Source organism: Dryobates pubescens, chromosome 8, assembly GCF_014839835.1.
Source record: "Dryobates pubescens isolate bDryPub1 chromosome 8, bDryPub1.pri, whole genome shotgun sequence".
NCBI lineage: Eukaryota > Metazoa > Chordata > Aves > Piciformes > Picidae > Dryobates > Dryobates pubescens.
The window spans coordinates 22150287-22166545 of NC_071619.1; the positions used below are offsets into that span (position 1 = coordinate 22150287).

The 16259-nt window shown below is 36.8% G+C and overlaps 1 protein-coding gene across 36 annotated transcripts in view; it reads right to left on the reverse strand.

Moving 5' to 3' along the window:
- The window catches only part of KCNMA1 (potassium calcium-activated channel subfamily M alpha 1), a 417239-nt gene that overhangs the window by 209520 nt on the left and 191460 nt on the right, over window positions 1-16259 (reverse strand). For all 36 annotated transcript variants that reach the window (XM_009897628.2, XM_054163264.1, XM_009897623.2 and 33 more), the window contains exon 3: window positions 11051-11112. In XM_009897628.2, coding sequence (XP_009895930.2) covers window positions 11051-11112 — 62 coding nt within the window. The remainder of the gene's footprint in view (window positions 1-11050; window positions 11113-16259) is intronic.

Genomic DNA, 16259 nt, shown 5'->3' on the forward strand with positions numbered 1-16259 from the left:
CTTTAAAAGGATCTTTAGTTAATCTCTCCTAAAAATCTGAAGAAACAATACATTGGTGACATGTCTACACATAATTGAGTGCATATCATGTTTTGTACATAGGGATCTTCACTAAACAATCACCAGCTATATTTCTTGTCTTCTAATTATCTTCTTTATGTAGCACTCTGCTTAGATGATTCAATATACATTTCAGGACAGACCTGTCTCAGTATCACACTGAAAGTCATTTCTCAGTATGAAAATCATTTATCAAATGTGCCCCATCTAAAATAGTTCCATTTCTATCACTGTTACAGAGCAAACTGGTTAAAGTCAGCAGGTAATCTACAACATGACCACTGGGGGTCATTCATTTTACACAAATAATCCAGTACAGTATTTACTGGTGTTGAATAGAAATAATATTCTGATGCGAAGGAACACTCAGAGATTACTATCCAGAGAATTACCACCTGTGTTCTCTGATTTTAAATGGAAAATGAGAAAAAACAACACTAAATTGTTCAAACAGCTAGCCAGAATAATATATTAAAAAAAAAAAAAACACCACCAAAAACCTAACCACCCACTACCACCACCCTCTGCAAAAAAAGACTAAAAATGAACCAAACCCACACCTTTTCCAGACTTTTTATTAGTTTTCAAGTGAACAAACAGGAAATTGTAACTGCTCTGATAAGGATTATGAAAAACGAATCTCTGATCTACCTTATATGATTTACTAGTGTTTTTATCAAATTGTCTGCAGTCCTCCCAATCACTATATAGCTGTCTCCACAAAAACAGATATGAATGTCAACACTGAGAGAAAAACAAGCATTTGATTCATGAAGTCGTATGTCCTAAATAAACCCCTGTATAGTCTAAGTATTTGTTTGCCAGCCACCTGTAAATAGGACTTCAAAATTAAAATGCAGGTTTAAAAACAAAACAAACGTAACATTCACCAAAGGTTCAAAAAATTTCAGTTAAGGAAATAAACAGTAGGTATCTGCACCTAAAAACTCACGTCCAAAATTCTTAGAACTTCAGGAAGTAGCTCATTTTGTCTTACATATAATCTCTATTCATATACAGGTATGTATTCATAGTTAAGAAAATGAAGGACACAAAAATTCTAGAACTTGGTTCTTTCTATGAGGAAAACCTACTTGGAAACACAGATGTGTAAGACATATATGTCCCACGTTTTGAGTGAATCTAAGGTATATTTTGCCTTTGAAAAATCATTAATTTTACGGTTGAAGTTCATTATAGAAATGTTTGACATCAAATCTTTTAAATAATTACACTTTCTAATCTGTTCTGAGAAATATTTATCCCATCTCCATTTTATTACTGTCAGTGCTGCCATACCTGCCTATGCATCACTGCATTAAAAAACCAACCAAACAACAAAAAAGCAACACACCAACAAACCCAACAAACTAACCACAACCCTTAAACTTCCTTTCAAAGGTAACTAATCCCACACATCTTTGTTTAAAATTTTGCATTGACAGAAACAGAAACAAGTGACTCCCTCCTGCTTCAGGAATCCAGTAGTTTAAGTTGAATATAGACCCATTTCCATTTATGTCCTGGAAAAGATATCCTGTACTGACATATTTTTCACAACCCTGTGACTTAGCAACAGTGTTTGGAGAACACTTTATATTCACTGGTCTACATCCCGTGTTACATTCAGTGGTGACTTCTATGAGATTGTATTTGTTCTTCTGAAGGTTTATAAAAAGCTTATTTACTTCCACAATATAACATCAAGCAGCATATGAATTTATTATAAAAAAGAAAATCCATATCCAGGAAGAATAATGTCTCTTTATAATGTTTACTGAGTGCCTATTTTGTTCCCTCCTCTTTTACAGGATTTTATTAGCTGTCACAAACCGCCCAGTAAAAATAGAAACACAGGGGTTTTTATTCTATCCATTAAAGTCTTCGCATCTTTTTTTCATATTCTATACCATCATAGGAGCTGTGTGACAAACTGAGCAAATAAATCACAGAAATACATATGCAGCTACAGGAAAGTATTGTGATCTATGTGCACAGGCTATTCAGATCAATTTAAGTTTAAAAGCTCATTTTTAGAAACTGAATTTACATACATACACACAAAAATGAAGTATTACGTAATATGTGCTTACATACTGGTTTCACCACATTGAAAGAAACTGAATCCTGGGCTTCAGTCAAAATAATTAAAAGCTTCTGCAATGTGAACTAAAGAAAACCTTTTCTTCACAACAACAACAGCATAATACCATTTTCGTTTTGCCTTAATGGGCAGCAGTAAAACCAGAGAGCATTACATTAACTTTGCTTTTCATGAATAACCAGAGGATAATAAGAAAATGCAGAGTTTTCACTGAAATTAAGTACTCAAAAATTACTGGAATACTATGTACAGTAGTATCTAATCAGACTGCAAAATGCTTGACCTGGATTGTTAGAAATAAAACAGAAATGCTGAAGAGTTCAAGAAAAAAAAAAAAAAAAGCTGCTACAATGATTCAGTCTAAAAACTTGTCCTATTTTAAGAACATTAAAATTAGGTTAATTAAGTTAATATAAAAAAAAGAGAGGATTAAAATGTGACTTGCACATGTCTAGAGATATCTCTACAAAATATTACAGTGGAAGGATCACTAACACAACAAAAGAAGGCAAGTGGAAGGTGAAGAAAAATGTTTGGATTGAAAGTTAACATAATTTTTGACAGCAAGGTCAGTTAACCACTGAAATCAGTTCTCTAAATAAATGGAAACTTTGTTAACACATCACATCTTTAAAATGAAGTATTATATTTCTGATCAGAAGATACCTGTTTGAAGCAAAGTACTGCAGGAGCTTCTATATTAAGAAACGTGACAAAATAATCAAAATAGGCCCTTTGGCATAAATTCCCAAAGCAGTAGTATTTCACAGTCTCATTTAGCCGTTTGCACAGTCCACAACCATAGTAATTAGGAAAAAAAAACAACTACTTACAAAATCCTTAACCTAAGAGATCACAATATCTTCATATGCATTTAAGCATGAAATGAAAATGTTAAATATGCAGCAATTTTATAATAAGCTGTTACCAAGAGTTGTTTTAAAGAATTTAATTCTCAGCTTTATTTCTTCTTTATAAAAAGTTCAAAAATAAGTAAACAATAAAATCCATTTCAACTTGTGTTTTCTCCAGTTAAAGTTCACAGTTAAAAGAATTTCCCCAGTGCTTTGTCACCAATTAATATTAATTAAAGCATACCAAGACAATCCTGAAATTACTTTCACTTTTCGTTTGGGTTGGTTTTCTTTCAGTTGTTGTTGGTTTGGGGTTTTTTCACTCTTATTCTACTTTTTCTTAATGTTACAGAAAAGGTTTGCCAACAGTAAAATACTGTGAAGTGTTAAAGGGCTTTATACAGAGTGATAATCTGATGGATACTCAGACAATTATTTAGTCATTTACTCTGACAGAAGTTTATCAATACTAATTATTTTTCTCTTGAATTTTACAATAACATGCCTGCCACTGAACACACATTTCAAATAAAAGGTGAGTAAAAATTAAGTTATTAGAGAGTGTTACAAGGTTTTTTTCCCAGGCATTAGTATTAGTATTCAGAAAAACTATAAGCAGTGAATAATGGATTTTCTGTAAATAACAGTGTAACAACTGCTGATTGAAGTTTTGGCTTCTGGTTTTGAAATATAAATTACCTAAGAGTGCTTTGGTGCAGATCCCATAAGAAAATCAGCAGCAAATATCAAGAAAAAAAAAATTGCACTGATACACTTTTTTACGTGTTATCAAAATCTTTTACACAAGCAGCAGGTCCTCATGTTTGAGGCCAAATAATTCCCTCCAGTACCAGATGCATAAAGATGACACAAGCCGAAAGTTTTGCTAAAGAACAACCAGGCCCACTGCCTCTAGTTGCACTAGGTCTGATAAAAGTGATGAAAACTTTGAGCGTTAAACTGAGCAAGATCCTACTACAATTTAACAACTGCATTCATATTCTAACTTATCTTATTGAATCATGTATATGGTATCCTACCACATGTACCTTAAGCTGAATACAGCTGATCATTTGATCACTGTTATCTTGCAGTACTTTGGCTGTGCAGATTTCAAGTGCTTCACAAATAAAAGGATAACAGTATCATAATGGTCCATTACAGCTTCTGTACACACTAATCAGATATTACAACTCTCTCAGTGAAGCTGGTGTACTGTCAGGTCTCAAGAGGGTTTTTTACAAAAGGGAGAGGAGAGGGAAAAAAAAAAAAGAGAGTGGGAAAGTAATGTCCATTAAATTGCTAAAAATGCTTGCAAATTACAGGGGAGAGGGGAAGGCATGCAGGTACTCATGTTCACACAAATGAGTTGGGGGTTTTTTTGTTTGTTTTTTTTTAATTTCCAGTGTTTTTGGATTCCAGCTCCAGTATTTACTGAAGACAGCTTTTTTTCTTCCCCAGCTGCTTAATTAACATGGCAGTTGGCCCTGTGACTCTGTCAGAAATGACATATGCGTCAAAAGTGGAATGGGTGTCCTTGCCACAAGGAATTCTATTTTAAAGCAGAAATGACTCATCAACTACTGGGGTGTCCCAAAAGCTACAATTTGTCAAGCTGTCAAGGATAAGGGAGGGGAAAAAAAAAAAAAGAAAAGAGGTCATGTCTGTAGCTTGAAAAGCAGAGGGTAAAAAACTGTACATTCAGCTCCACTCTGTAACAGAATCTGATACGCAAGCCATGTTTTGATAACAGCTATATGGTATCTGCTATTTCTAAAACATCTAAATTATCTCCTCTTTTATATTAAACAGATTTGTAAATCTGTCTAGTGGTAAGGAACAATGCCTTTAATTCAGCGTGCACAACTGAACTGTCTACAGGGAAAGAAAGGATGCGATGAAATATTTGCAGATGCATTATCACAAGCTTTGGGATGAAATTAAAAAAATGGAGATTCATTTGCAAAGAGGAAAAGGAAAACTAAAGAGAGGCTGTAAGCATATCAACTATACACTCATGTGGGTTTTGAAAGAATTTAAAATTTAAGAGTATGTTCTTACAGCAATACTGGAAATGTATCAAGCAGCACAGTATGAGTTTGTAAAAACAGAAAAGTGACACTGAGCATTCAATGAATGCAATCTATGAAGTCTCAATACACAAACTGAAATTCTAATTATTGTATACAGTAGGTGGTGAAAATAAACACAGGACAGATTTTCAGAGAACTTGTTCCAGTGAAAGCTTCTGGAATCTAAACGGCAATTAATGCTCATCTAAATTATTTTAATCCATATTTCTTAAGTTCAGATCCAAGTCACTATCAAAAGAATGTGTATATAAGCGTGTCAATTAACTTCTTATTTTATTGCTGCTATACACAAAGTAAATTACTATTCAGAGACAATTATGAGTAGTAATTTTTAACTTAGAGCTACAAGGTAATGGTTTGCTCTTCAGGTGCAGCACAACATGTAATGCTGTAGCACAAATATTAATTTCAAAATAAACACAGATTTACAAGACCATCAAACCACAGGAATGAGAAACTGAGACGATCTATTGCAAGAATTCTTTCATCCTATGATTATTCCCTGAAGTACATTCCATGGGAGGAACATCTTATATTGGTATCTATGGAAGACAAGGAAAATACTACCAGTAGCATCAATTCCTGCCTTGAATTAGAGAAGAAATGAGCAGACATGGACAGAGCAACAACATGGTCATCTTTTCCTTCTGGTGTCCCAGACCACAAAGTCACCTTTACATTACAGGAGACATAATAATCAAATAGTCTAACATCCTATGAACCAGGCTATCACCAAATAGATGTACAATTAAGATACCAGGTATTTTATTTTCTTCAAAGCTCTTTTTTTGCAGGAAATTCCACAACCACTCTAGGTTATCTAGTCCAGTATTTCACCGATGTCACAGCTATCAAACTTTCCTTAAGATCCAAGCTAAATCTGCAAAGATGTAAATTACACAGATTTTATAGTTTCTCCAGACGCCATAGAGATGACCTTCGGTTAGCTTTCCATTTACCTATTGGAATGGTGCCATATCTGCTCTCCCTGCATCACAAAGTGGAGGTTTTTCTAACTCCCCAGGCTAGAAAAATCCTTTTCCAACAATCAATCGTCATTCCTTCAACCTAGCTGTCACAAGAAATTTCTTAAACTCTTCATTATTCTTGTTTTTCTCCAGACTCTCTCATTAGCTTGTCTACATGTTTTTGATACAACGATGTAGAAAAAGAAGCATGCTTTGAGTCCTTACCAAGGCTTAAGATACTCTGCTTGGATTAGTCTATAGAAACTGTACTGCTGTGAAATTTTTCCTTTCCTCAGCACAAAAAATATGAAGCCAGGCTTCAGTGTAAAATCCTCCTTCCTTTGAAAAAGTTTTGTTATGTAACTAATAGCCTGTAGCTAGCAGGCTATTCAAATTCAGAGTTTACACCTAAACTACAGAGCAATACATCATGCTCTCCTGTAAACATGCCAATGATCCGGATTTTTGTCAATACTGAAACAAATGTTATGGTTGTTTGGTAGAAATTGGACAAGGAAATATTACTAGCAAAGTGCTCCAAAAAAAGCCACTAGCAAATTCCACCTAGCCCTTAAAAAAAAATAATAAATCTGATTCTTGGAATATGATACTCTCATTTATCCAGCTAATATTCTAACAGATGCTGAAAAGTTAAACTACAGAAGAATGAAAAAATGAGGACTTAGCTTCCAGAAGTCCAACGCTTAAGCCTGCTATGTTCAGTATAAACACTGTTAATTCAAGATACACATAGAGACCTATTAGGTAACATCTTAATACAAATAAAGTCACTAAATATCACTGTGTGCATAGACTTTTGTTATTGAAAATTATTGAGCTATTTTTGGAATAACAAAGTGATACAATCCTGGACTTCAGAGACTCAGCAGTTACAAAGCAACTTTGCAGAATAGGACCTGAGGATCGTGGTATGTATGTTAACTATATGGCAGCAATGTGTCATTGTAGTACAGAAATTCAGCAGCATCAGCCCAACTCTCAGTCTCTGAAGGTAAATTAGAAAGCCTGGAGATAAGAAGATTCTCCCCTGACAGAAGTTTATGTTAGAGGCCACCTAGGCAAGCTGGACACCCACAAATCGATGGGACCCAGTGGGATGCACCTGTGAGTTCTGAGGGAAGTTGACACTCCCCATCATCTTTGAAAGGTCGTGAAGAACAGGAGGTGACCGAACACTGGAAGAAAGACAACATCACTCCCTGCAGCAAATAAATGGTGGTCATTTTCCTTGGCTTTCTTTTTGCTGTGAATGTATTTGTAAAAACCTCTTTTGTTACCCCTCACAGGAGCAGTCAGATTGAGTTCTAGCTGGGCTTTTGCCTCTCTGATGTTCTCCCTTCATGGCCTAACTAGATCCCTGTACTCTTTTGAATTGCATTATCCCATACTCTTCAAGAACTAGTTTACAATCCCAAACATACCAAGCTCTCATAGAGCAGAACACAATCAGTGTCAATGAAATCTTAGTTTGTGGTGGCTGAAATTACATATTCAAGCTCTCTCTCATGTAATTGATAAAATGGAGAGGGAGACGAGGAGGAGGAGAGGGAGACGAGGAGGAGGAGGAGAGGGAGACGAGGAGGAGGAGGAGAGGGAGACGAGGAGGAGGAGGAGAGGGAGACGAGGAGGAGGAGGAGAGGGAGACGAGGAGGAGGAGGAGAGGGAGACGAGGAGGAGGAGGAGAGGGAGACGAGGAGGAGGAGGAGAGGGAGACGAGGAGGAGGAGGAGAGGGAGACGAGGAGGAGGAGGAGAGGGAGACGAGGAGGAGGAGGAGAGGGAGACGAGGAGGAGGAGGAGAGGGAGACGAGGAGGAGGAGGAGAGGGAGACGAGGAGGAGGAGGAGAGGGAGACGAGGAGGAGGAGGAGAGGGAGACGAGGAGGAGGAGGAGAGGGAGACGAGGAGGAGGAGGAGAGGGAGACGAGGAGGAGGAGGAGAGGGAGACGAGGAGGAGGAGGAGAGGGAGACGAGGAGGAGGAGAGGGAGACGAGGAGGAGGAGAGGGAGACGAGGAGGAGGAGAGGGAGATGAGGAGGAGGAGAGGGAGACTAGTTTTTGACAGCTTTCAAAACATTAACAAGTCTAAGAAAAGTATAGAATAGACACAAAGCTGATTTTAAAAATATCTGTTTAGAAATTAAATTACAAATCAGGTAAAGGACATTTCCCTTATGGTACACTGAATACAAACTTGGTAGTTTTACATTTCAGAAATATTCAGGTTCTCTGGGTATCAGATATAGATAAATGAGATTTCTTACTATAAGTATGCAAAAGAGGCAAGTACTTCTGAACTTTTCTCAGATGCACAAAGAAATAAATAACATTAAAAATTAGAGTTGTCTATCAGTTCAACTACTTTATTTTCTACATATAAAAAGAAATAAAGCTGTCTGATTAAGAACACAACAGTTTCAAACAAGCTCAGGGTTCAGCATGAATCTACTTATCTGTGTATATATTTGTATAAGTCTTTCACTTTAAAGAAAAAAAAAAAAGTTCTGTGTACATCCTGTGGTACTATGAGACTACGATTCAAGCTGCTGGCTTGTAAAAAGTAGAAGCATTTCATAAACAACTAAATCATCTTAATGGAGGGTACTGGAATAATCCCCATTTTCAAAATTAATAACCTTCATTCTTTCCACTAAGAATGATTATTTGTATAATTTAAGTGAGAACCTTTCCTAAAAGAGAACTACTGCTTCTTATTAGGAAAAGTCAAATCTAATTAGATCAGATGTATTGGCTCACAACTGTGCCCATATTTCATAATGGAGTACGGTGCAGAAATCTCCAAGTTTGTCCTAGAACCACAATTAGTACAGACATATTACACAGCAACAGAGAGCTGTTTTATTGGCTCTGATGAGATTTAGGACTAACTGGTATGGATGCTACTATGCTGATGAAACTGTACTATTTTCTGGCCTAATCATACACTTGTGGATCTTAAATAGACTGATATATCACTAGATTTGATTCCACATTGATGAAACAGCTATCAGGTCAGCTGATAATTCAGAAAAAAACCAAAAAGTAACCAAAAACAAACCCAACACAAACAAAACCCCACAACAAACCTACCAAAAAGCCCACAAACAACCCAAAAACATAACAAAAAACCCCCACCCACATAAAAATAAAACAAAGAAAAACAAAGATATGTGTGGAGAGGAAGTAGGGTAAGAGTAAGGACTTTTTAAAAAAGCAAGTGTGCAACTGGAGTATATTAACTTGAAGTTGCTGAATTTAAACTGCAGCCAGGAGTTAAATGTTAGCTGAAACCCCACAGAAACCTGTAGTTAAAATGCTGCTCTATCCCCATTGAAAGATCAGCCAAAAAGCTGGTAGCAGTATGTGGATTAGGTGGCACACCAGATAAATGTCCCTTGTCAATTTTCCCGATTTCCACAATGTAGTACCTAAAACCACCACATAATCCATTAGTTTCACAAAAGACAGTTGTTCCAAAAAATAGCTGCATTTTGTTGTTCTGAAACTGAAACAGAAATAGAAATCGGTTTTATCCTATTTGACACTTTTGACCTAGAAATGTTGGGGCACCTAGAAGCTTTGTTATTTTGCTTTATAAAGTTCTTTAGAAGACCTTCAGAAAAGCAATACCTTATCTGCTTCAGTGGTGACACATTCAAGAAAAAATTACTAAAATTATAAGAACACTCATCATAATGGTAAGAAGTAAAAATTATCGTTTGTGCTTCAAGGGAGCTGCAGGTAGAACTTGAGTTTTCTCGCCACTTGGCTCCTCTTCACAAAATCTCTGCCTTAGTTATTTGTGTTATGCTTGACACATGTAGGCTACAATGGTATTGCTTGAAACTCACACAATACAGAGCTAGCATCCATGTATTCAAGCATGCCTTTACTAGTGCTAGCACCTATGTAAATACCAGTATGTACAGACATCAACAGTGAAATGTCTGGTTTTCTGAGACAGAGAGGACTGTTTCAGAACATGACCACTGCCATTACAGTTAGTGACCTTTGCATTAATGGCAACACGAGAACTAGTTTGGCAAAAAGCAGTCAGTACATAGTGCTAGAGCTTTAAAATGCTATTAATACTTCAGAAAATCATCCTCCCAACAACTGGATTCGAAATAACAATATTAAGTCACTTTTTAACGGTTTCTTCTGCGTTAGGCTACCAATCTGCCTATTACACCACTGACAGTGTAGAGCTTGATGTGAAAACAAGGTTGGAGTATGAATTGCAACAAAGAGAGGATATTCTGAATTATATTGGTTTGTTTCAAACCACCACATAGCTCAAAATACCAGGATGAAATTTCCTATTCCCTCACCAAAGCTGTAACACTACATGATAACGATGGTGGAAATCTCGGGGGGGGGGGGGGGGGGGGGGGGGGGGGGGGGGGAGGGGCGGCGGGGGAATGCTTTGATGCTTTGCAGATTTTTACTGGCTCACCTTATCTTGTAAGAAATCTATCAAACCCAGGAGCCGGAAATGTGAACAGACATGCAAGATACAATGCTCACACTGTCAAATTCATTCAGTTTTCCAGAGATGTTCCTGTCAGTCTCGTAAGACCTGCTTTTGCCTGCAAACTGTACTTTTTAGGCAAATATTCTTCCCTTTGTTTCTTATCCTAGTCTTGAATTTGAAAGATTCTACCTATGCCACATGAATGTAAAAACAGTAATTTTGCAACAGTATACACAATCTCAACACATAAAAGTTGTTTTTCTCTATTCATTCCACAAATCCAATGTAACTGTGTTCAGTGTAGTTTATATAAGATCTTTTTCTCATTATTGAGTTATTTTGGCAGACCATGCACTATTATAAGGCTCTTCGCAGTCAGGTGATGAGACAAGCTTTGATTTGAAGTAGATGCATGAAGCAATTTAAAGATGTGTAATTGCTGTAAGAAAGGAGGGCAAGGAAGATGTAGTAGAATACTCACTTTGACGAATCTATGAAGTATATTACAAGAGCACCAATACTAAGAGCGAAGACTAAGACAACCTACAAAATAAAAGAAGAAAATAATTATTTAAGACTGTTAGAGTGAAACATGTATTCTTTAACAAACAAAAAAAGGCAATGAAAATAAATCAGAAATATTTATTTATTATTTGAGCTGTCATTTTCTTTAGAAAGCTACTCCTACATTAATTTAAAACATTATATATTATCATAGAATGCTTTCTTTCATTGAAAAAGATACCTAACTTGAACTCTAGCTCTGGAAAACCTAGTATACAATTACCTTCCAGATGCTAACCTTTGCTAATTTAAATTCTTTAATTTCAAACAGCAAGCAATCCTACCACATGGCATTCAAATCACACTATAAGTTTATCAGATATACCTTTCAGTACTGCAGTAAGTTCCTGCTCATTGTTAAGTAAACCAAGAGAGAACACAGGTTAGACTGAATTGCCATTTACATACACGATTGTGAAGTCCACAGAATAGGGCTATATAAAAATATGTATTTACTCCATGTTTCTGTCCACTGACACCATAGTTAACATTCAAACAGGTTAAAACAGTAGCTTGATGCAGCACATACTGATACTGGCACCTTGTAGTCCCAATGTTTTCCCCCTTTTAAATCTGAAATTTTTAACGAAATAATGTTGTTGCATCTAGCATCCAGTCCTTTTTAACAAGGCAGAACTTGCTTTGTTGGCTACTGCAGCAGAACCTGGATAAATCACATCTCCATCTATCTCTAATTTTGTTTTATTTTATGAACACAAAATGAATACAACTGTCTGTTCTACTGGCTCCAAAATATGCCCCAACATTTGGGGAAAATTTAGTTTCATATCCTGCACTCACACAGGACAGCACAAATGAAATTTCTGCACTCAAACTTTGGCTTGAGGAACCATGAAAAACACAATAGTCTCTGTACCCACTGTGATTTATATTTTCGATATCCTTACTCTAGGTACCCATGCACTCGGTAACTTGGAATCTGAACACATGAGTCCCATAAGCTGTATTTTGTATGTTAGAATGCAACTCTTCCAGAAGAAATCAGAAAAGATTCATGCCTGCTGCACTTAAGATGGGAAACACGTGGAAAAATATCTCCTGCAAATCATGCAACCTGCTGGTCTACAGAATCAAACCAAATTGTCCCTTAGTCTTCTGCTAAGCGTGTGTCGGTCAGCTGCTTAGAATTAACATCCTTTTAAATAAACCTAAAGAACTGATCACTCAGGATTGGCTAAACCAGGGAACTATGGAGACTTGCAGCTTCTCAAACTGTCAGTTAAAATACAACTCCTTTGATCAGAAGTAACTAAAATTTAAGACACTATCTGAACAACTACACATGTGAAATAAATTAGTGGTGGCCATCCAGTTCTGAACAAGTCTATTTATTAATCTGTGAATATCATAACTAATATATAGTATCCACACTATTACTGATTTTGTTGACAATATCAACTGCTCAAGCAACAGATGAGCACTGAATTAGGGGTTTTTTTCCGTTCAATACAAGATTCAGACCTTTTTCTGAAGGTGCTGTATTAGGTGCTGTATAATGCAAGCAAAACATGGGAACATGCAATGTGTTAATTCCAAGCAGACTTACTGAAACAACAATGTAGAAAATCTCTGCTCTCAGCTATCACTCAGTGCCGCAATGGCAGTATCTGAATATTTATATACAACTATATAACCAAACTGCAGGGCCAAAATCAAGTATGTGGGCATGTTTTCCAATAGAGGACACTTATTCTTGCTGACCATAACTTCTTGTTTTGTCAGTCTGAGAAAGAGTATTTTTCCTGAGTACAAGTACTTGTTGTCTTACCTGATGTGTTATTGCCAAAGTCAGTGAGATCTGTCAGTTGAATTCTAGAACTGAAACACGGAATTCTTCAAATACTATTTTTACTGCTGAAGTCTAATATAATGTTATCATCTAGAGTTTGAATCTTCTTTCATGAAACTACATTATTGATCAGACATGTACAAGGACTGCAAGGTGAAATATGCTACTCAATGTATATCAATTGGTAAGAGCCTCACTATATCTTAAGAAACTAGTGTGGTGAGTAGAACTTGTGGATTGTTCTCTAGCAATATACCCCAAGTGATATCAAGGCTCATTTTTTCTACAAATGAAGTTACAGGGAGTAAGATTGATACAGTACACACCCTGCTCCACCCCTTGCAGTATACCAAGCCACACACAATCACAGTTTGGATCGCAGTCAAATAGGCTCTGCTGTCTAGCTCTACAATTATTTATAATCAGTACATTTCAAGGGAAATCTTCATATCTTTAAAAAAAGTGCTGAGCATTCTGCAAATGCAGCACTTACATGTTGGTGAAAATTTTTATTTACCTGAAACCTGATTTTAACATAGCCATTTGATCTTTTACGTTTTATAGTAAAGTATTATGGTGATGTTTTAGTCTGTATTCTGTGGAGTTGTTCAAATACTAACCTTTCCATCAAAACCATTATTAAATACAAATAACTCCTTAAAAAAAACCAACAAAACAAACAAAAACACTACAACAAACCACCCAAACACACAGCAAACAATCATCCAACAAACAGCCAAAACAACACAACCCCACAGAAAACCCCAAACAGATTCACCCTATAGGTGGAGTTTTGAGGTGAAAACGAAATCTGAGGAAGTAAACCTATAAACTGTTTGGGACTCTATTCTTCTCATTCTTTCAAGTTTTGCAAAGCACACAAGTAAAGCTGAGCTTTTATTTTCCATTTCACATAGCAAATCTTAGGTCATAACATTCAGTCACTGCCTACTAGTCAAAGCAGTGCTCTAGAAAAAAAATAGTATAATTAGGGCAACAAAGTTGGTGAGGGGTTTGGAAGACCAGACCTTTGAGGAGAGGCTGAGGGAGCTGGAGTTTTTTAGCCTGGAAAAGAGGAGGCTCGGGGGAGACCTTATTGCTGTCTACAACTACCTGAAGGGAGGCTGTAGTGAGGTGGGTGTTGGTCTCTTCTCCCAGGCAGCCAGCACCAGAACAGGAGGACACAGTCTCAAGCTGCACCAGGGGAGCTTTAAGCTGGATGTTAGGAAGAAGTTCTTCACAGAAAGAGTGATTGACCATTGGAATGGGCTGCCCAGGGAGGTGGTGGAGTCACCATCACTGGAAGTGTTTAAGAGAAGACTGGATGAGGCACTTGGTGCCATGGTTTAGTTGATTAGATGGTGTTGGGTGATAGGTTGGACTTGATGATCTTGATGGTCTTTTCCAACCTGGTTAATTCTATTCTATTCTTGTACAAGCCTGACATTTTAGTCATATCCAATACCTTAATAATCATCACCGTGCTGCTTAACAAATGCTATATAGACTCTGGGTAAAATCTTCCAAAGCACATCTATGACAATTCATATAACTGCCACTAAAATACAAAGAGATACATTTTGCAAGAAGCTCCAAATACCCATGTACACCAAACAGTGAGGTATGCCTATAAAGCTCTATCATTCCTCTGCTGTGATTTTCTTTATTTTAAATCAAGGCTTGTTTTCTCTTCTGGTGCTCCAAAACACATACCTAACATTACAATTCACATCTCCCAAAAATCACAGAAAGAGCATCAGAAGAGAATGGAATCTTAAACTCTATTTTTATCCTGATGGCAGAGAAAGTTGGTTTTCCTTTGTGAAGTGACAGAGGCATTGAGCAGAACATTGGAATGGGCTGCCCAGGGAAGTGGTAGAGTCACTGTCCCTGGAGGTGTTCAAGAGGAGACTGGACGTGGCACTTGGTGCCATGGTCTAGTCATGAGGTGTGTGGTGACAGGTTGGACTCGATGATCCTCGAGGTCTCTTCCAACCTTAGTTATACTGTGATACTGTGATACATCAAAGTTGGAAGAAAAGCAGGGCCTGAACCAATCAGGTTAATGTAATATTAAAATTAAATTAAAAAGAAAGTTAACATGCTTTCATGCTATACAAAATGATCCCTAGATGCAATATTTTCCCATGACCCCATCCAAAAGAGCTGAATGCAACCTGGTTATTCTAATCCACGAGAAACAATTGCTGAGTTTAGGTCTAGATTTGGATTAGAGTCTTTGTCAGAGTCTTATCATGGGAGATATCTAATTTTGGACTTTACAGTGTTTGAAGAAATGTATGAACACAGACAGACTGATACCCCAAACTCCCAGCAACTAGAATCTAAGAGAGGAAAAAGGCACATATGACTACAAATTATTGCCTTTTTAAGTAGGCCACGGGGCGAAGTTCCTCACTCCATTTATTATTCCAGTGCATTTGGCACAACATTGCAATTGCTACACATCTATTATAACTTCTCTCTGGAAGGAAAGAATCTTTTAATTTATAATAACTTACTGTTTGTTTAAGATTGAAAAATGTGAAGTCATATGCTAGCAGCTACACTGACTAAACAGTATCAAGTCAAAAATAAACACCAATCTGATTAAAGGAAAGAGGAGGGGAAAAGCAAACCACGGAATAGTTCTACATATCCTTAAATGTTTGCTTAAAAAAATAACTAAATAAATATATTTTAAAATTAGCCACAGAGTTCAACAAAACTATACAAACTTTTTTTAGGCAGGAGTCAGATAAATTGCAAATAAAAGCCACTTAAAGAAAACTGTAAAAATGTTTTGTTCTCCACTGATAGCAAGTTCCTCTAGAAGATCTTTGCTCTGTTGCAGTCAAACTGCAGTGAAGCTCTATGCAATCACATTAAGGACAGAAAGGAAGGCGGCAAGGGGGGGAAGAGGGGAGGGAGACTAAACAAAGAAAAAACAAACAAACAAAAAAAACACAACAAAAAAACAACACACACCATAACAAAACCTAAACAAAAGAACAAGCAAACCAAAACCTGGGTTGCAGAGAAAGTACAGGCATTAAGAAAACACTATCAGAATTAAGTCTGCACACATTTCCTTACTAGGTCTACGTAACAAAAGGATGACAGTGATAATCCAACGGGTGGCACTGTTTCCCTTTACAACTGCACTGCACTGGTCCCGGCATTATTGAATAAACATGGAGAAATGGAAAAGCTGTTTACATTAGAGGAGGGCTACAGTTAACACATTCACAGCAACGAGTAATGGAAGGACACTACAGCAGGAACTTCAATCTCCTGTTACTCCGTAATATCTGCA